This window comes from Haemorhous mexicanus, chromosome 25 (genome assembly GCF_027477595.1).
Source record: "Haemorhous mexicanus isolate bHaeMex1 chromosome 25, bHaeMex1.pri, whole genome shotgun sequence".
In the NCBI taxonomy this organism is placed as follows: Eukaryota; Metazoa; Chordata; class Aves; order Passeriformes; family Fringillidae; genus Haemorhous; species Haemorhous mexicanus.
The window spans coordinates 5,952,457-5,973,574 of record NC_082365.1 but is presented as its reverse complement, the minus strand read 5'-3'; the positions used below and the strand labels follow the sequence as shown (position 1 = coordinate 5,973,574).

General features: G+C 60.6%; 2 protein-coding genes across 2 annotated transcripts in view; one reads left to right on the top strand and one right to left on the bottom strand.

The window, feature by feature from the left end:
- NAV1 (neuron navigator 1) overlaps positions 1–9,641 on the bottom strand; it is a 74,075-nt gene extending 64,434 nt beyond the window's left edge. Inside the window, exon 1 of the mRNA XM_059867562.1 lies at positions 9,554–9,641. The gene's annotated coding sequence lies outside the window, so the exon portion shown is untranslated. The remainder of the gene's footprint in view (positions 1–9,553) is intronic.
- A 1,488-nt stretch (positions 9,642–11,129) lies between these two features.
- On the top strand, positions 11,130–19,369 carry RNPEP (arginyl aminopeptidase). Its single transcript, XM_059868086.1, has 11 exons — positions 11,130–11,579; positions 12,035–12,175; positions 13,802–13,950; positions 14,492–14,608; positions 14,725–14,960; positions 15,682–15,795; positions 16,014–16,126; positions 16,457–16,565; positions 17,156–17,380; positions 17,989–18,131; positions 19,104–19,369. The coding sequence occupies exons 1-11, from the start codon at positions 11,157–11,159 to the stop codon at positions 19,266–19,268; spliced, it is 1,935 nt and encodes a 644-aa protein (XP_059724069.1). The 5' UTR covers positions 11,130–11,156; the 3' UTR covers positions 19,269–19,369.
- The last annotated feature ends 1,749 nt before the right edge of the window (positions 19,370–21,118 follow it).

Below are 21,118 nucleotides of genomic sequence, written 5' to 3'. Positions count from 1 at the left end.
CGGCATCCTGCTGCCTCTGCCTGGCTAAAGCAGGTTATGGCTTGACCCAGATAGAGTCAGCAGCTCCTTTGCAACTAGCTCAAAAGGGAAACAACTTTCTCCTTCAGCCCAGGAACAGCTCTCAGGAACAGGCTGCTGCTCCCCCTCTGGGTAACGTGAGCCCTGGGAACTTGCACCTGGTCTAATTTGGGGACTTCCAGCTGCTGGGTGAGTTTTTGGCCCAATCGCTCCCCTGGGTACCAGCTTGGGATCACTGGGTCCCGTGGTAGTGGAAAGCAGCAGGTACCTATGAGGTGTTTTGGCACAAGGGGATATTCTGGAGCAGCCACAGCAATGCTGTGGCAGCAGAGCCATGCCTGGGCGTCAGGGCAGAGCCTCCTGGGCAGCTGGAGGTGTTGGTCTCCCAGCCAAGCAGAGGATACTCATTTCAGGTGCCTCCAGAGCCCAGGTCTGGAGGTGAACTTCAGTTTTTATCCCCAGAGGTGAGGTGGGATTTGATCCCTTCAGACGATGCCATACACAGAGTTATGAGTGTTTACATTGAAGGAAAAGCCTTGGCTGAACTGTGTCCTTCATCCCAGGAGAGACACGAGCCAGCACATCCCTGAAGGCATCTCCTTCAAAGAGGCATCTGTTGTGCCCGGAGCTTGAACTACTTCCTCAGCCTCGTGTCCAAATCCATCTCACACGTGTGATTTTAGCAGCCAGAAATGAACAGGGACCTGGAGCCTGATCTCCTTTCATGTCCCCATTTCCATGACCTAGAGGGGTCACTGGAGCATTCCCAGCACTGAAGCAGATCTGCTTTGGAGCCATCCATCACCTGAGCCGAGCTGGGAACAGCCCCCAGCCCTGCGGGGGCTACAATGAGTGGCTGAAGCCCCTGGCTCCACATCTGTGCCTTAGAGGGGTCCAGGCACAGGGCTCCCATGTTTCCAAGAGAACAGTTAATGGCTCTGCAAGCATTTTGCTCTTTATTTTGTAGCATTTTGAGGTGACTTTTATGAGTGAGATAAAATTTGTTTCTCTCCTATCACAGCTGAAATCCCTGTCGGGGATGACATGCTGTCCTGTGTCCCAGGATAAATGTGGCAGGAGTCTGAGCATTGACACTGGGTGACAGAAAATGTGTTCAATCCTTCAGCCTCTGCTGGCACCTTGCTGCCGTTCTGTGCCTGTTTCCCCCACCCTGACACAGCCTCTGGAAGGGGTAAGAGAGTTGAAATCAGGCTGATAAATAGGAAAGAGGGAGGATGGATCCTTCCCTGGGTGTGCTGGGATGCAGAACAGCTCTGTAAATTGAGAATCATCCTTGAGACACCCTTGGGACTGGCAGCACAGGAACACCAGGAGCTGCAGCACTGTGCCAGGTGTCCCCACAGAGATGCTCAGGGGCTGCAAAGCATCCTTCCTTTTTATGGGTGAAGGTTAAGGGGGCAGCCTAGGGTGAGACAGGAGGAGCTGAGCCCCTGCCAAGGGACAGGTCCTGGTGCTGTGAAACAGCTGCCCCCAAAGGCTGCTGCCTGCACCTTGCAGCCCTTTGCAGCATCCAGCCTTGAGCTGCCATCAGGGATGGCCGTGCTCCAGCACAGCCTTCTCCCTGGCATGCTCGGGAAGGGTGACAAAGAAAAGGCTCCTTGTGACACAAGGAACATAAAACTTTCCAAAGAGAAACAGAGGGGGCTGGGGCAGAAAGGGCCCTTCAGAGGAGAACAAGCTGCCGATTCAGGCACCAGGCCCAGCCCTCCAACCCCCGTGCCCAGGGCAGGACCTGGCCTGCCCACCAGCCGGTGTCATTGCCTGGAACACTGCCACCACCCGCATTGCCGGGACACCAGGCTGGGTCCCTCCCCAGGGAGGTGCCACTGCTCCCCTCTCCCATCCCTCCGGAGGGCAATGTCGGGCTGGGTGCAGGCAGGTGCTTCTCCTGGGTGCATGCAGTGGATGGGCAGGCATGTGGAAGTGGAGGGCAGCCAGACTCAGCTCTGCCTGTCCTGGATGTCTGTTCTCCTCAGCACGATGCTGGGAGCTCTGTGAGCTGCTGGGAGATGGGCAGGGGCAGGCACTGAAGGACAGAAATCAGCTGTTGTCCAAGCAGACATCATAGAGAAATCACAGAATTGTCAGGTTAGAAAAGCCCTCCAAGATCAAGTCCAACTGCTAACACAGCACTGCCATACCCATCACTAAACCACGTCCCCAAGTGCCACATCCACACGTTTTTGGAACACTTTCAGAGATGCCCAGCCCATAGCCACAGCACTAATCCCTGCCTAAGCCCCTCTGCAGCAATCCCATTAGCCACTTAACCCATTTCAATAAAACCGGCCCTGAGCAAAGCTGAGCTCTGGGCTGGACCTGCTGAAACAGCCACTGTCACCGACCCGCGGGTGCCCAGGAGACCGAGCTCTGCTCGGACTGAGCTGTGCCCGGCACAAATCCTGGATGGCTGGGCTGGGGCTGGGACAGAGCCTGGGGGCTGTGCGGGGTCTGTTCAAGGGGCTATGGGAGGATCTGCGGAGGGGGGACGACGGTGTGAAGAGCAGGGCAAGGGTCGTCAATGCCCAAGGCTTCTCCCGGCCACACGGTGCCCGGTTCACCACGGCCCCTGGGTGTTCCTCCAGCCCGTGCCCACCCCAGCCCCGGCTCCTCCGGGGCCGGGGCCCGGGGCAGGACCCCCGGCGGGTGGGTATGGGGAGTGCCCGGCGGAGGCGGGGGGCAGCGGGGACGTCCCCGGCCCCGGCGCTGCGGACGTTCAGGAACCGCCGGTGCTGGACAGCTCCGCTTGCGGCACCGCCCCCCCGTACCGCCCCCCGGGCCGGTGTCAACACCCGCCCCGGCCGATGTCACCTCCACCCGGTATCGCATCCCGAGCCGGTGTCACCCTCCCCTCTGCCGGGTACTACACCCTGAGCAGATGTCACCCTTTCCCCCGAACCGGCCTCACTCTCCTCGGTCCGGTACCGCCCCTCCCCAGCCGGAGCAGCCCCCACAGGACGAGCGTCACGTCCTCGAGCCCGTGTCCGTCCCCTCCCCAACCCGGTGCCCACCGGGCCGGCAGTGCCCGCACCGCCTATGGCCGGTGGTGCCACAAGAGCCACTGTCGGTGGTGTCACTGTCCCCCTCGGGCCACAGCCGCCAGCCGGGGGCCGGCAGAAGGAGTCCCAGCCCAGCGCCGGAGGCCCCCAGCCTCCCAGCCCCTCGGCTGCTTGTCTGGGACGGAGCCATCTGTCCGGTGCCTGGTGCCATCTGTCCCCAGCAGCGCTGCCTGTTATGTCCCGGTGTCCCCAACACCCACAGAGAAAAGGGTTGGGCTGTCTCTCCATGGGGTAACACCTCACCAAACCCTCTCCAGATGCCCCTGCAGCGAAGGGTCACTTGGGAAGGTCTCCCACTCTCCTCGACCCCCTGCTCTTCCCGTGCTGTGTGGCAAGAACAGCCATAAAGCCATCGGTAGCCCTGCAGGTGCCTCCTCCAGCCCAGGAGCCACCACTGGACACCACAGAGCCTGGGGTCCCTTCGGCATCCAGCACCGCAGCCAAAATACATCATCTCCTATTGCACGTCCTGAGGGCTTCAAAACCTTCCCAACATCACCCCAAAACCTTCCAGAACCTCAATGCTGCCATGGGGCCAAGGACCTCCCAGTGCCGGATCAAGCCCTGGGCCAGGAGCCGTCCCACAGCTCCGGTGACATTCAGCTGGACACTTGTCTGGGCCAAAACTCCACGGAGCTAGTTGCATCATTTATTCAGCCCTGTGTTCCTGCAGCATCACACACCTGGCCCTTTGCTCCTGAGAATTTTGAGCAAGACCAGATGTCGTGGTGTCTGCGTTCGCCGACGCTGTGCGGAAACAGCCCCCCCGGTCCTCGGCCCATGAAACCTGGAAGGCCCTGATGGATTTTGGCTTGGCTGCTGGGCTGGCGGGGAGAGGCAGCTGCACAACAGGGCTGCAAAACACATTAACTCAACAGATGCTGTCACCTTTGCAGGCATATGTGAGTTCTGGGTGTTCAGGATGGTCAAGGGGGCAGCTGGGCTTGTCACCCCCATCCTGGCACTGGCAATGTATCCCCAGCACCCCCAGTGCTCCCTGTTGAGACCCTCAATGCCTGTCTGCTCCTTTCAGCACTCAGCTCTCTCAACATACAACAGGCAGAGCAGTGTCATGGGGGTGCCAAAAAAGCATTTCCCCCCCCCAAAAGCAGGTTAAGGATTTAAAAATGCCACTGGGAATATGGGACAGTTATCTCTAGGGACACAGCAATAGGGTGTGCCAGCCAAGTGGGAGATTAAGCCCCAAGAGCATCGACACAGAGCTGAGGATGTGCCATCATCACAGCCAAGCTTCAGGATGGGGTGGTTTTAGATGCTGAACCTACTTTGGGTGAAGAACTGAGTGAATGAAAGTCAACCCATGGATCTTATTCCAAACTGAGCCCCTCAATCCCTGTCCCATTCCCATCACAGATCATTCCTATCATGAGCTAAACTGCCCTGTCTGGTCTTACCTGGCCAAGCAAGACAGGTCTCCCCTGATCTGTCCTGTAATAAACGAAGCTGCTCTTGCAGCCTGGACTCTTCTGTGGGGTTTGCCCCAAGAGCACCACACACCCACTGGCACCAAAGGGGGTTTCCCTAGGGATAACCAGGTATTTGTACTGGAAAGCAAAAGCCACAGGGAGCCCTTAATGGGATGAGTGGATTTTCCAGTAAGCTGTAAATCCACAGTGACTGCTGGCAAACACCTCCCTGCTGGCTCCAGGGGCGGGGGTGTGTGTGGGGGGGGGGGGGGGGTGGGAGGGCGGTTGTTGCAACAGTCACCACTCCAGAGGGATCCACATCTCCAGGGTTTAGCAGAACAACTCCAAGTGTGTTCATGATGCCAACATCCCAAGGGACTTGAGTACTGTCACTTAATAGATGTGGCTGGAAGAGGTTGGCAGGGGCTGGCAATGCCTGGCCCCAATACCCCTCACCAGCCCAGCACAGCTCAAGTTCCACGACCCTTTACACCTAAAATTAAACCTCCTCCCTCCAAAGGATGCAGCCAACAGAGCCATCATGAGGCCACCTGAAGACTGCCTGAGTTTCCCAGAGGGGAGCCCAAGCGTCCCTTAAGTATCCCTTCAGTATACCTCAATCACCCCCTTGGCATCCTGCCTGCCCATGCGAGGATGGCCGCACTCCTGCCTTCCCTCGCCCATCGCACACTGCACATCCCCGGGTACAGACGTCCAGGCAGGGAGCAAGGAGGGGTTGCCGAGCCCAGAGGGGAGACAAGAGAAGGCGGGGGAGCAGAGGAGGAGGAGAAGTCCTGACTTAGAGCCCTGCCCTGCCCAGGGGGAGTTTCCGCTACCGGAGGCGGCGCCGCCCGGCCGCATCCGCACGGGCCTCGAATGCGATCTGCGGATGAGAAGGGCGAACGAGCACAAACCCAGCTCCCCCTGCTCCCACCTCCGCTCCTCCCTGGGAGCAGGGGATCCAGAGAACTCGGGCAAAGAGTGGGAGGCGTTAACTCGAGCGCCGGCTCCCGCTCCAAACCCGCTCCCCGCAGCAGAGCTGAGACCTTCGGAGCCCCATTCCCCCACTCCGGGGGGCGGTAAGAGGATGCCAGGACAGCAGTGCCAGTGCCCCAGCTGGCCCCGGGCACGGGAGGCTTGTCCCCGCCTGCTCCCTCCGCAAGCGATGCCTTGGTGCGCTCCACTCCGCAGTGCCGGCAGGGGGGCAGCAGGGCAGGGGGCAGAGCGGCACCAACACCGGCTGCTGAGCCCTCGTGGAAGGGAACTTGCAGGACGTGATCCCACAATGAAACTCACAGCAGCTCGGCACCGAGATGGGGTGAGCCGGAGCCCCCCCATAAAAGTCCGGAGGGCAGCGATGGTGCCACAGGTGATTTGGGGTCGGGATGGGGCATTGACCAGACAAGCTCGGAGAAGTGCAAGGGGACCAAGTCCCATAGCCAGGGACAGTCTCACCCCAGCTCCTACCCCGCCAGGACCCCCGGGGACAGAGCAGAGCTTCAAACCCTCCCTGGGCCACTCATCCAGAACCTCCCCCCACCCTGGTTAATGAAAATCTTGCTCCCCCCAATTATTGTCACTTCCTGTGATGGTGGACATGGGTGCCACATGCCAGAGCAACCTCCAGCCCCTCTCCCAACAAGCGTCTCCTGATCCAGGCACTCAATCCACAGCAGTGCCCAGTGTCCATAGCACTGCCCAGACCCTGCAGCACAACTCAGCAAAGCTCATTACAGGTCACTTGCTAATGAGCAAGACTCAGGCTGTGCCAGCAAATGCACCAGGGAAGCCACCAGAGCCTGCTGGGACAAGTTGGTGGCTGATCTGTCACCTGGAGCATTCGAGGAATTCCTGAGGTGTTGGCACTGTGCCACCTGCCTTCAGTCTGTGCCTCAGTTTCCCTATGCACTGCCACCAGCCTTATCACCACCAGTGCCACTGACTGCCTCAGCAGGTCTGGGCTCCCTGCAGAGCACTCCTGGGACTGACACTCCTTGGTTAGGGCTTGGGGACAAATCCTGCCCAGCCAGAACAGGCCAGTGACATGAGATGAGACATCCTGGGCACACACAGGGCAGAGGCAGTGTGGTCCCAGCTGCTCCTTCCCTGTCACTGCTGTTTTTCCCACTGCACAGGGCACAAAGGGCTGTAGGAGGACAGAGGGTGCTGTACCTGTCCTGACTGCCACTAAATGGATACCCCAGATGGGTGAGGGGGGACTGTCACCCATTTGCCAGCAGCAAAGTGAAGGGGGGGGCACAGGGTGGTGGGAATAAATGCTGAAGACTTCCATCCAATACTGGTGTCCCAATCCCATACTGGTGTCCCCATCCCAGACTAACGTCCCCAGCCCAGGCTGGTGACCAGGCACTTTGTTGGTGGAGCATTTCAGACCTCCCCAGGGAGCATGTGCAGGTGAGGGGACATCCTGCTTGGTCAGTGAGCAGGAGTGGCTCTGCACGGGTCATGGGCAAGGAGAAACACTCTCCTCCCACAGTGCCCCCTCCAGCTGCACACAGATCCTGCTCCAGCCAGAAAGGAGGAACATGTCCCCAGGGTTTTCACCTGGTGGCTGCCCCAGCTGGTGGCATTGGGGACAGGACAGGGTGCCCCAGCTGGGTGGTGCCAGCCTGCACCAAGCTCCTGCCACCAGCCCAGCCAGGGCCCAGGGGGCTGTAGTGGTCCCACTGAGGTCAGGGGTCCCACCAGCCATGGGGTCAGTGTCTGCACCCCAAAATCCAGCCCAAGGAGGTCACCTGATCCCCCTGTCCGTGGCCCAGGCCCCACATCCCGCTCCAGGCCTGGGCCCCCTCCCATCCGCAGCCGGAAACACCTTTTTCCTGTCTGTGAGGCTGCATGGGGGGGGCAGCAGGAAAAAACCTCGTGTCCTGGCAGGTTATTTACATCCTGCTGCCAGTGGGGCCAGCCTGATTCACTCCACGTCCCCACATGCACCCCAAGCTCTGCTCCAGCCCTATCAGCCTCATCCCTGTCCCCATCCTATTCTTGTCCTCACCCCCATATCATCCCATCCTGTACCTATCATCAGCCCATCCCTATCCTCATCCCACCCCCACCACATCTCATCTCATATCTCATCATCTCACCTCATATCTCATCTCATTCCCACCCCTTCCCTATCCCCATCCCTGTCCCCATTCTAATCCTATTTCCCATCCCAGTTCTTATCCCCATCCTTTCTTCACCCGCATTCCTCTCCTCAATGCCACATCGCTCCCAACACACCGAGACTGGAGACCCCCTTTACTGGAAGGAGGATCCCAAATCCTGCTTTGGGGATACCATTCTCCTCCCAGTGAGCATCAGAGCTCACCCAGTCCCACAGTCCCCATCCCAACCTGTCTCCCCTCTCCCTGGCCTCGCAGAGCCAGCTCCCGTGCTGGGATGTGTGACATGTCCACGTCCCAGGAGCCTTCGGTCTCATCCAGTCCTAGGAAAATGTCGGGGGGAAACTGAGGCACGGGGCTGGCAGGGCTGGCAGTACCCGGGGCCAGGGTCAGGGGCAGTGCCGGGGCATGTGCGGGCAGCCGCTGCCCCCCCGGGCGCGGGAGCCCTGCACCCCCTGCACGGGCACTTACTCAGCGCCGCGAAATTACTCAGCCGGGATCCGGCCGGGCCAGCCGGGATTTCCTGACTCAGCTCCCCCGACTGTGAAACTGGGGGGAGTCCAGCCCCTCCTTCCAACAACACAGACACCAACACACGCTGCTGCGGGGAGCAGGGACCTCCCCCATCCCTGTCACCCCCTTGGGAGCACATGGACCCTCTCTGGCACCGGGGATAATGGCACGACAGCCATGACAAAGCCTCGGGGAAGGCAGACAGCGCCCCAAAAACCCACGGGCAAGCCCTGCCCGCACGGGGTCTCGCCCGCTCTGGGCAGTCGCGGCTATGCAGCAGAGCCGGCTGCGGGCCTGGCATCCCGGCACACCCAGACTCCCTGGCTCCCCTCCCAGTTGTTTTTTTCCTAGGTGAAATCCAGGAAAAGAGTCGTCCCGGCACTCGGCGGGTCTTCACTGCTTCCCGCGCGCAGGCTGACGGCACCTCTGTGTCTCAAGGGGCGCGGCCGGAGTTGAAGTCATCTCAAAGTTTCCCCTCTGCCCTGTACCATCCCGGTTAGGCTGCAACACTCCCAGCTCCAAGCAGTGTGGGGATGGCTCCTTCACCCCAGGTGGTGGAATATCCCCATGGCAAGCACCCATGGATGCCTACCGCTCAGAAGCACCTTCCCATGTCAAAAATGAGGGCAGACACCATGATCGGCCAGTACCGACCGGCTCTGCCTGTGGAAAGGAGATGTGGGGCAGCAGAACACACATTTTCGACAGTCCTCGTGCTTCAGTTTCACCCGTTACCCTTTGCTGGCCATTTTGTGCTCCTCAGGACTGAACTGGGGAGGCACCACAGCATCTTCCTGCAGTCCCCCTCTGTCGGGGACAGGAATTGGGGGTGTCCAGGAGACACCGAAGGCACCGGGACACGGGAATTTGCCAGCCCGGTCACGCTGCAGTTCCCACTGCTGAAACAGGGTCTCTGCAGAAAGGTGGGGACATCGCGGGGCACAGGAGAGGGGACGCGGGGGCTGCCCCGAGTGTCAGGCTGTGCTAGCCCCGACAGCTGCTGCCTGTGCTCCCGGGTCCCTGCCAGCATCTCTCGTGTCACCGCTGTTCCCTGCAGCATGACCCCACCACCTCGGTCCTCAACAGGGTGTTCCCCATCATCTGCCGCCCTCACCGTGGCCAGCCAGTCCCCGATGGGGTGTCCCCCATCACCACCCGCTGTCCCCTCTGTCAACGCCGATCCCCGCAGGATGACCCAGCCGGTGTGTCCCCGAAAGTCACCGCCAGTCCCTGTCGGGGTGTTCCGCAGCCGATCTCCACCGGGGTGTCCCTGCCTTCCAGGGCCCCGCAGGATGTCCCCATCACCTCCGCTCCCACCGGCGCGTCTCCCGAGTCTCCCCGCTCCCTCGGGGAAGTGCCCGACGTCCCACCCCGGTGCCCCGCTCACCGCTCGCTGCCCCGTCCCGCCCGGCCCCGCCGGCAGCGCCCGGAGCCGCCGCCGGTGGCGGAGTGACAGCGCGGCCGGGGACCCGCGCGGGCCGGGCCGGCGGCCGGGGGAGGAGTCGCGCAGGCCCGTGCCCGTCCCCGCCGCTCCGGCCGCCCGAGTGCCCGCCCCGGCCTCCGGCCCCCGGTTCCCGGTCCCCGACCCCCGGCCCGGAGGGGCAGGTGCTGGGCCGCTCTGACCCGCTCTGTCCCCAGGGGCGGTCCCGCCCGGTCCCCGCTGCCCCCGGTGCCGCTCGGCTGCCGAGACGCGGCGCCTGGAACCGGCAACAGAGCCTGAGCCGGGGAAACCCCATGGACCCCCCCCCAGTCCCCCCCCCGGGACATCCCCTCCTCGGATTTCTCATGGATCCCACATGGCTGCCCTGACCCCGTGGATCCCCCACGGATCCCTCTCGGTATCCCTCCTCGACTCTCCCCGGATGTCCCCACGAGCCCCCCCCCCGTGAGTCATCCCTTCATCCCCTCCTCATGGATCCTGACATTGCCCCCCCAAGCACCCCTCCCAGATCCCCCATGGACCCCCCCAGCGAATTTCTTATGGATTCCGGCCCCATCCACCCCCACCCCCCTCTTCGCCGGATCTCCTGTCATGGATTTTCCTTCTGTCCCTCCCTGATTCCATTGCTGGATCTTGCCCCACCGTACCCCCAGCTCTGGATCTCCTCCCCATGGATCTTGACCCCCTCTGGATGCCCCTATATTTCCCCGGATCCCACATGGATCCCCGACCCCTGGACACACCTGCCTGCACTTGCTCTTCCCCCGGATCTCTATCTATAGCCTTACTCGAGGACCCCCTGGATCTTCCCACGGACCCCTCTGCTGGGTCCCCCCTTCCCATCCTCTCTCCGTGGAGCCCGACATGAACCCTGTAAAGGATCCCATTTTGGATTCCTACAGACCCCCCTGTCCAGGGGTGCCCCACCATGAATTCCCTTGATCCATGGATTCCCAACCTCTGAATTTTGCTGCCCCTCCACCCCCCCCGCCTGCCCCATGGATCCCCACCCATAGATCCTCCTAGATTCCTAGATTGCCATGGGTTTTCCCTCTGTCCCTCCCTGATTCCCTTGCTGGATCTTGCCCCAACGAATTCCTCCCATCCAATTTCCCCCAGACATCTCTCGATTTTGCCCAATCCATAGATTCCCCCTTTTTCCTGAATTCTCTCTGGAACCCCCAGAGGTCCATCACAGATCCCCCTACATCCCCATAACGTGGTCCTCACCCCATGTCCCCTCCATCCCCCGTCATGGATCCCCCACCCATGGATCCACCCTATAGATGTCCCTCCATTCCCACCCATGGATCCCCGATGGATCCCACCCATAGATTTCTCTCCATCTCTCAGCCGTGGAACCCCGAGGGAACTCCCCATGGGTCCCCGCCACTCCCCACCCACGGATCCCCCCTGGGTTTCCTCCATCCCCCCTCCATGGATTCCCCGTCCCTCCATTCCCCGCCCCCGTTCCCTCCCCGTTCCCGCCCCCAGCCCCGCCTCCGCTCCCGCCGGGCGTTCCCGCCCCCGGCGCGGCCCCGGCGCGGCGATGGCGGCCCCGGCGGAGGACGTGGCCGCGGTGCGAGCCAGGGCCCCGGTGCGGGACGCGGCCTCGGCCAGCAGCGCGGGCCTGTGGTCGCTGCGGCACCTGCACCTGGAGCTGCGCGTGTCCTTCGCGGCCGCGGGCGCGGGGCGGCTCCTGGGGCGGGCGCGGCTGGAGCTGCGCTGCGAGCAGGACGGCGCGGGCGGCGCGGAGCTGCGGTTGGACGCGCACCCCTCGCTGGCCGTGAGCCGCGCCGCGCTCCTGCCGCCGCCGGGCGGGCCCGGGGACCCGGCCGGGCAGGCGCTGCCCGTGGAGAGCCGGCCCTTCGCCAGCTATGGCAGCGCCCTGCACATCGCCCTGCCCCGGGCCCCCCGTGCCGAGCAGCTGCTCACCCTCCTCATCGACTACGAGGCGGGCGAGGGGCCCGGGGTGAGCGCTGGGACACCGGGGGACACCGGGCCCGGGGGGTGGCAGGACACCGGGAGACACCGCGCCCGGGATGAGCAGGGGGACACTGGGGAACACCGGGCCCAGAGAGAGCAGGGGGACACTGGGGAACACCGGGCCCAGAGAGAGCAGGGGGACACTGGGGAACGCCGGGCCCGGGGTGAGCAGCGTTGGGGCGAGGACATACCGTGCCCGACAGGTGACCGGGTGGATGGAAGGGACGCCGAGCCCGGTGGGACACCCAGGCCCACAAGGACCGGGAGGATACTGGGTGTGGACTGGGGGCTACCAGACCCGGAGGGAGCTGGGGGATGGTTCAGGGGACACCAGGCCTGGAGTGGGCAAAGCTCCGAGGGTGAGGAGCCCCCTCCCAGCTCCCTCCACAAGGAGCAGCTGTGGTCGAGCTGCCCCTCACTGGGGTCTTGGTCCCTCCCCAGGTGTGCTGGCTGTCCCCTGAGCAGACGGCAGGGAAGCAGAAGCCCTACATGTACACCCAGGGCCAGGCTGTGCTCAACAGGTCCTTCTTCCCCTGCTTCGACACCCCCTCAGTCAAGTTCACCTATTCAGCCACCGTGAAGGTAAGCAGAGCCCCAGGAGCTGCCCTGGCCATTCCCTGACACCCAGCAGCAGCAAAACCCTCCATGAGTGCAAAGTTTGCTGGGGAAGAAAGTCCACAGGAGGCCATGGAGATGATCCAAGGGCTGGAGCACCTCTGCTGTGGAGCCAGGCTGGGAGAGCTGGGATTTCAGCCTCCTGCCAGCCAGGCTGTTCACCTGCAGAAGAGAAGGCTCTGAGAAGACCCAAGAGACCCTTCCAGTGCTTAAAGAGGCTCCAGGAGAGCTGGAGAGGGACTTGGGACAAGGATCTAAGTGCCAGGAAAAGGGGGAATAGCTTCCCACTGCCAGAGGGCAGGTTTAGATGGGATATTGGGAAGGAAATCTTGGCTATGATGGTGGTGAGGCCCTGGCACAGGGTGCCCAGGGCAGCTGTGGCTGGACAGGGCTTGGGGCAGCCTGATCCAGTGGAAAGTGTCTCTGCCCATGGCAGGAAGTGAGACAAGATGATCTTTAATGTCCCTTCCAGCTTAAACTGCTCTTGGCTGTTGGGTCCCTTGCAGGGAATGTGCCAAAGCACTGAGGCATCACAGCAAGGACACTGCTTCAAACCCTCCTCCTCAGGCCCCAGCTGAGAAATCACTCACCTGTACTTGGGCTGTTTTTCTCTTAGATGCCCTTTTGGATGGAGACAAGCAGCCCCAGTGTGCTGCTGCCTCTCCCCAGTTGCAGTGCTGGAGTGCCAGGAGTGGGTGCATGTGGTGGCCTGGATGTCCTGCCCAGAACTCCTGGCATTTGTAGCAGGAGGAGCTGAGTTTGGGGGAAAACAGCTGGAGGAAGGTGGTGGTGCTGGGCCATGCTGGGCCCTGGTGGCAGTTCTGGGCCTGCCAGACTTACAGGAAGGAGCAGCTGCTGTTCCCCAAAGATGGCACTAAATCCAGATTCCCCCCTTGTCTATGTGTGGGCATGTGGTGACACTGGCACTGGGCCGCCACGCGTGCCATCCTGCTGTGGGCAAGGGGAATGCCTAATGGTGTGACACCATTCAGTGCCAATGGCATGTGGTGGCATCAGCTGGTGATGCCAGGATTGATTTATTTTGCTCTCCCAGGGCAGACCCCCTCTGGTGCCACAGGGTGAGCATGGGATGGGGCTGTTGCTGAGCTCTGGTGTGAGCTCTGTTCCCTGTGCACCATGGAGCTCACCCCCTGCTTGGGCTAGGGCACACTGGATCAGCCTCCCTGGGCTCAGCCCAGGCTGGTGGATTCCAGGAAGCTGGTGGAAGCCAGGTTCTACACTGGCTTGGGAACAGGAAAAATGAGTTGTGCAAGAATTGGGAGGGGAGTCAGTGGCTGTGGGATTTGCATCCTCTGCCCTTTCACACCTGCAGCTCCAGCATTTCCTTATCTCCTGGTAGCTCCAGGGGCACCTGGGGCAGATCCAGGTACTTTAGCATTGCAGGGATGCAGCTGGGATCCCGAGTGGGAGCTTGGGGTGTCCCTGCTCTGCTCCCCAAAGCCTGCAGTGCCCCAGGCCCCAGCACCTTCAGGCTGGGAGACATTTGCCATCAGACATTGTGGTGTCCCAGCTGGCTTCGCTGGCCTGCCATTGTGTGTGCTGTGAAGCTAATGGCTCTGTCCACATGGTCAGGTCCCCGAGGGCTTCACGGCTGTGATGAGTGCCACGAGCTGGGAGAAGCAGAAGGATAACACCTTTGTATTCAAGATGTCCCAGCCAATCCCCTCCTACCTGATCGCTCTGGTTGTTGGGGACATCGTGTCTGCTGATGTTGGCCCAAGGTAAGGGGCTCAGGAGGGCTCCAGAGCTGTGGGAGCTGCACAGTGAAGCTCCTGTGGCAGCCACTTTCTGCTTCTCCCTGCTCCGTGGGGCTCTGGAGAGCAGAGACACTGGCCATAAACATGGCACAGTCAGTCCCTCTCTGTGTCACCAGATTGTGGGCTCATGGGATGAGGGTCCTTCTCAAACTGGAGCGTGAGAAGGAGCCTTGATGCTGTGTCCCCTCACCTTCAGGAGGATCCCTGGCTCTGCTCCTGCCACCTTGCACATGAATGAGGGCAGTGGGTCCCATTCAGGGAGGATCCCACATTTCCTCACAGGCTGGTGCTTTCTTGAGTTCTTGGCTGCCACTGCGGCCATAAAAAAGCCCTTTGACATTCAGACGAGAGAAATCACAGCAATTTGCACTGTGGGTCTCTCTAGATGCCTTTATCAGCACGATTTTATTTTTCTTTGGAATAAACCTGTGCAATTTCTGTCTGATGAAGCAACAAGGTGAAAGTCCTCTAATGGTTAAACTTCCTCTTCTCTGCACTTGGCCAGGAGCCGTGTCTGGGCTGAGCCCTGCCTGATTGAGGCTGCCAAGAAGGAGTATGATGGGGTGATTGAGGAGTTCCTGGTGGTTGGAGAGAAACTCTTTGGACCTTATGTTTGGGGCAGGTATGGCTGGAAGGTTCCTGAAGGATCTGGTTCCTCAGGGACAGGGAGAGAGTTTCCTTCTGTCCCCAGCCCTGTCTTCAGGAGGAGCAGGGTCTGAGCCCAGCCTTCCCTGGCAGGTACGACATCCTGTTCATGCCGCCCTCCTTCCCCTTTGGTGGCATGGAGAACCCCTGCCTCACCTTCGTCACGCCGTGCCTGCTGGCTGGGGACCGCTCCTTGGTGGACGTCATCATCCACGAGATCTCCCACAGCTGGTTTGGCAACTTGGTCACCAACGCCACGTGGGGCGAGTTCTGGCTCAACGAGGGCTTCACCATGTACGCCCAGAGGCGCATCTCCACCGAGGTCTACGGTGCGTGGCCCTGCCTGGTTGTGGGGTGCTGAGCCCTGGCTGGGTCTGGGCTCTGTCCCACAGCTCAGGGCGCTGCATCTCAGAAGAGGTGAAGGGCAGCAGCTGCAAGGCCCCGTGGGGCTCTGTAAACTGAAAAAGAGTAGGTTTAGATTAGATATTGTGAGTTTGGGGAGGCACAGGTGGCCCAGAGAAGCTTTGGCTGCCCCATCCCTGGAGGTGTCCATGGCCAGGTTGGAAGGGGCTTGGGGCCACCTGGTCTAGTGGAAGGTGTCCCTGCCCATGGCAGAGGGTAGAACAAGATGATCTTTAATGTCTGTGATTTCTGGTAGCCTTTACTCTGAGATGGACAGTTCCCTGCAACCCCTGCCAGGAATGTGGGCACTGTGTCCTTGTCTCACCTTCTGCAGCTCCCATGTGGAGCTGATACCAGCTGTCCTGAGCTCTTCCCTGGACATACAGTCCTGTCCAGAAGCTCCTGTTCTCCCAGCACAATTTGCTGTATCCACATGAATTTAGGTGGCTCAAAAAATCTCTCACTGCCTGGGGCTGGGTTGCCCCATGCCCCCCTGCAGCTCTGCCATCCTGACTCCTCATGTGTGGGTTTCCTGCTCTCCCAGCTCGTGCACTGATGGTGTTCCTCTCCCGCCGCAGCGCCCGCTGTGCCCGCAGTGCGCAGGGGTCTGGCTGGGCTCCCCGAATGCCTCCGCTTGTCTCTGCCCAGGTTTGCCCTACACCTGCCTGGAGGCTGCCACGGGAAGGGCCCTCCTGCGCCAGCACATGGATGCCACGGGGGAGGACCATCCCCTCAACAAGCTGCGGGTGGTGATCGAGCCAGGTCTGTGTCCCTGGGTGTCCCTGGGCTCTGGGGGAGCGGGACAGTGGCAGGTGGGCTGGGGGGCCGGGCTGTCAATAACACCAGCATGGGTGATGGGACCTGATGGCTGTAGGAGGGGTAGGATAGGCTGAACCCAGCACTGATGGGGGAATCTTGGTGCCTGTGATGGCTGTGTTGCAGCTGGGCAGAGGATTTCTGATGGTTTTACCTTTTTCTAGGTGTCAATCCAGATGACACATACAATGAAACACCCTATGAGAAGGGGTACTGCTTCGTTAGCTACTTGGCCCATCTTGTGGGCAACCAGAGCAAGTTTGATGCCTTCCTCCAGGTGGGTGTGAGCTGCAAAGTCAAAATGCCATGACAGGAGGCCAGGGCACAGCAGGACCCTGGGAAGGACAGGCTGAGAGGGTGGCTGGGGAGAGGAAGAAGAGGTGGGAAACGGGAATGTGAATACGGGAATAAGATGAAGGCAGAGCCTCGCCTCGTGCTTGCAGCAGGTGCTGGGAATGTTGAGGGGTATCCCTGGGGATGCAGGGGCTGGGAGCCCCTGGCGGGAAAAGGGGCCGGAAAGGGTTCCCCCATGAGGTGGAGCACACAGAGGACTGGGCAGCAGTGCTGGGGTGAGAGTGTCTGGCATCAGCTCCATCTGTCCCCACAGGCCTACGTGAACCGGTTCAAGTTCCAGAGCATCACTGCAGATGACACCCTCGGGTTCTTCCTGGATTACTTCCCAGAGCTGAAGGAGAAAGGCGTGGACTCCATCCCAGGTCAGCACAGCACCATCCTGGCCAGGGAACAGGGGCTGCCACTTCTCAGCCCCGCTCCCACGGGTGTCAGAGCAACCCATGTTCCCCAGGGCCTTTGCACGTTGCTTTGTGTGTTTTACTGGAGATGCTGTTGCTGCCAGCCCGGCTCTGTCGGAGCAGGCATGGGTGGCACTGGCCAGCTGGGATCAAGCCCAGGCTTGGGCATGTGCCAGCTAAGCCTGATTTTTTTCCCATTCAAACCCAGTCCTTGCTCTGCACTTGGGTGCTGCTTCATGGGGTGTCTGTGACTCAGCCTGGTGAGTCTGGTGAGCACTGGGATCAGGCCCAGTTAGCACTCTGGGCTTGGCCCAGCCTTGCTGGAGATCCAGGCTTGGCAGGAGCTTTCCATGCTGGAGCTGGCGGTGCTGGGGCTGATACCCTCAAGCACATCCTGAGCCCATGTGTCTGATGGCCTCACCCCATTAGTTTGTGGTGGTCATCATCCTCGGGCAGGTTTGGTGGCACTGGGAGAAGGTGGGGGGGTCTGGGCAGCAGCAGCGGGTGTGGGGCTCAGGGCTCTGTTCCCAGCTCTCCCTCCTGCCTTGCTGCAGGGTTTGAATTTGACCGCTGGCTGAACACGCCGGGCTGGCCGCCCTACCTGCCTGACCTGTCACCGGGGCAGCAGCTGATGAGGCCGGCGGAGGAGCTGGCAGAGCTCTGGGCTGCTGACAGCTTGAACATGGAGGCGATCGAAGCTGTGGACATCATGGGCTGGAGGACGTACCAGCTGGTCTATTTCCTGGATCAGGTCCTGCAGAAGTCCCCCCTGCCTGAAGGTGAATGCCAGGGCACTCCCAGGGCTCTGGTGCCCAGAGGAGACACAGGGTGATGTGCCCAAGTCCAGCCAGTTGGCCGGGGGTGTGAGGGCATATCAGGGCAACACTCGGGGGGTGTGTGGCCATCAGCCCCTCTCCAACTGCTCTGTGGGTCCTGGTTCCAGGGAAGCCTCGGTTGGTGTGGTGGAGGATGGAGTGCCAAGGGAAGCATGTCCCTGGATTTATGGGGTCATGTGCAGTCCTCTGTCCCCAGGCTGGCTCTGCTGGGCTGCCGTGTCCCCATGTCACTGCAACTCTCCTTGCCCTCTTTGCTGAGGAATCTCCCTCCACTTTGTGCTGGCACCCCAAGCACCAGCACATGGCCCTGCAGGGCTGCCCAGCCTGGGAGGCCCAACAGGGGCACTGTCCTGCCAGGACCAGCAAGTGCCTGGGGTGCTCCAGAGCTGGGGGTAGGGGGCACTTGAGCAGGAGCCAGGGCTGACCCGAGGCTGGGAGGATCCCAGAGAATTTGCAGCATGGCTGGGATGGACTCAGAGGGTTCCCTGGGAGCAGGAGCTGGGAGCTGGGTCAGAACCCCCTGGGGGATGGTGACCGCTCCCCTCTCACAGGAAATGTGAAAAGGCTGAGCAAGATGTACCCCAAGATCTCCAAGGCCCAAAACGCTGAGCTGCGACTGCGCTGGTGCCAGATTGTCCTCAAGAACAACCTGGAGGCTGAGTACAGCAAAGTCAAGGACTTCCTGCACAGCCAGGTTTGTCCCAGGGCACTGGTGGCAGTGCCCAGCAGCATGCCAGTGGGGAGAGATGGGGATGGGGCACAAGGCCTTCAGTGCCAGAGAGACAGGGATTTGCTTTGCTTTTGATAGTCCCACAGGATGGTTTGGGTTGGAAGGGACCTTAAAGGTCATCTTATGTGCCATGGGCAGGGACACCTTCCACTAGACCAGTTGCTCCAAGCCCCATCCAGCCTGGCCTTGGACACTTCCAGGGCTGTGCCAGGGCCTCACCACCCTCACAGGGAAGAATTCTTTCCCAATATCCCATCTATCCCTGCCCTCTGGCAGTGCGAAGCCATTCCCCCTTGTCCTGTCGCTCCAAAGTCCCTCTTCAGCTCTCTTGGCACTGGAAGGGGCTCCAAGGTTTCCCTGGAGCCTTCTCTTCTGCAGGTGAACACCCCCAGCTCTCCCAGCCTGGCCCCAGAGCAGATGAGCTCCAGCCCTCGGAGCAGAGGGGCTCCACCTCCATGGACTCCTCTGGACCTGCTCTGTCCATGTGTGTCTTGTGCTGGAGACTCCAGAGCTGGATGCAGTGCTCCAGTGTTGGGGTCTTATGGGAGGGCAGAATTTCCCCCTCCCCTGCTGCTAGGGATGAGCCTAGGACACAGCTGGCTTTCCAGTCTGGGAGAGCACATGGCCGGGTCCCATCTCTGAAGGGCTGCTCTCTATCCCTCCATCCATCCTATCCTGACCCAGGTGCAGGACCCTGCACTTGGCCTTGTTGAACTTCATGGGCTTCTCAAGGTCTGCCCCTTCTCCAAGGTTCAGGTGCTCCCCCTTCTCCAGATGCTGAGGTGCCAAGGGCCGCCCACGGCAACATTCCCCACCCTGTGCCATTTGCCACGTGCTCTGTGCCTCGCCAAGAGCAGGGACAGGGGACAGGGGGAATGGAGGGCGGCACCGCGGGGCCGGGGCGGAGCCGGGGCCGTCACCGCGCTGTCTCGGCAGGGCAAGCAGAAGTACACGCTGCCGCTGTACCGCGCCATGTGGGGCGGCTCCGAGGCCACGCGGGCCCTGGCCATGGAGACCTTCTCTGCCACGGCCCCGCAGCTCCACGTCAACGTGCAGAACTACGTCAAGAAGATCCTGGGCTTGGCAGCGGCCGAGGCCTGAGGCAGCCTGGGCTCTGCCCCCTCCGCCGGTGCTCGGGCTGGCAGGATCTCAGTGCCTCCCTCTCACATTTCCTTATTAAAATTTGTGATTTTTTTTTCTCAGTGTTCTTCCTGTTCCCAGTCAGCCACGGGCCACCTTAGAGCGACTCCCTGCCCCATTGCCAGCCCTGCTCTGGGCACTTGGGGTGCAGCTGGCTTCTCCTGGTGCTGGCACTGGAGGGATGGGCTTGGCCTTAGTGCCTGCAGGGCTGCAGCAGCTCCTGGCCATGATCCACACTGCTCCTTGCTAGGCTCCTGCCCAGCTGACACAGGTGTGACAATGGACATGGAGAGCTCGTGCAGGGTGGCAAAGCTGGGACCTCCTGGCTTCAGTGCCCTGAGCTGCTGCTCCAGAGGAGTTGGGGATTGCTTCTCTGCCTTGCTTTTTGCACCACTGGGGCTCACACTGGGCTGGAGGAAAGGGGTGCTCCTGCTCTCCCACCAGCAATCCCAAGGGCTTTAAAGAGCCAGTGGGGCCTGCATGTGGCAGAGACTGTAAATAAGACAAAGCTGGACAGCCACAATGCTCTTTATTCCTTATCAAATGCAGGCATATGACTGCACAAATTCCAGTACAGAACTGCCCAAGGCTGCAGGAGCATCAGTAACCTGAGAGCCTGCTGGCCATACTGATAGCAAGGTGGTGATAACAAGAGCACTTAACTGCCCTGGGAAGCTCATGTGTACCCCACAGTGTGTGCGTGGCCCCTACAACACCTCCCATCCTGCAATCTCCTAGGAAACTCAGGGTGTCCTCTCAGAGAGCTGCATGGTCCTGGCACTTGCTCAACAGCAGCCCAGAGGCCAATCTCAACGGGCTACAAGTGTTCACAGTAAATCTCTGACCCAGCACTGTGGTGCCTACAGCCATGACTGAGCCCAAAGCCCCCCCAAAGCCAAGCCCCCGCAGTGCCCGTTGCTCAGAGGGTGCGGAGGTTGCACATTTCCTCACAAGTGGGCTCAGGATTTACAGAGGGCTGGTTGTGGCATGTTCAGCCTGAGAGAATGAGGCTTCCCTGGGCAATGGGTGTCCTCTAGTGGATCAGCATTACTGTAATAGAGTGTAGTGTTGTTACAAGTTGCAGTGTAGAACCTTTCTCTAGCTGCCAAAACAGAGCCTGTCAGTACAATTATCACGACCTCTGGTAAGAGACTCCACTATCTATGAGGCATCTGGAAACAATCCCTTTGGATTAAAAGGTGCCCTTGGCTCTCAGAAGCACCTGTCACCTCTGGTCTGACTCACCTGAGCAGGCCACCAGGGAGACAGACAGGGTGGTCCTTAGAGCAGTTGCCTTGGATTAAATGTGATGTGCTCCCCACTGCCCAGACTGCAATCCTCTTGGCATGTGCAGGTGTGCCAGGCTGTGGGACGCTGATGAGGAGGTCACAACTGCTGCTCCAGGAACACTTCACTGAATGAAAATCATGGCTGCACGGGTGGGAGTGTGAGGGCTGGGGGCTGCATGTCTCCTCAGGGATCCTGCACCACTCCAGCTTCAGACAAGCAGAGAGCACCCCTGCAGCTGGAACAGGACATGGTTTTGATTCACAGCTTGTCACTGTGTCCCAGGGCAGCCCTAAGGGCTCTGGGCAGGGCTGGGACAGTTCCACCACCAGACACGTTACCAACACCATCCAGCTGTGAGGAAAGGTGGGAAGCATCCAGCCCGGAGCTGGGGGCTGCAAGGGAAGGGAACAGCAGCTGCTCCTGCACGAGCTGGAAATGGCATTCTGCCTTCATTCACCTTCCTGCAAAGGCAAGCGCTCACAAAGACACTTCAATATAAAATTAGTAACAAGATGTAACAC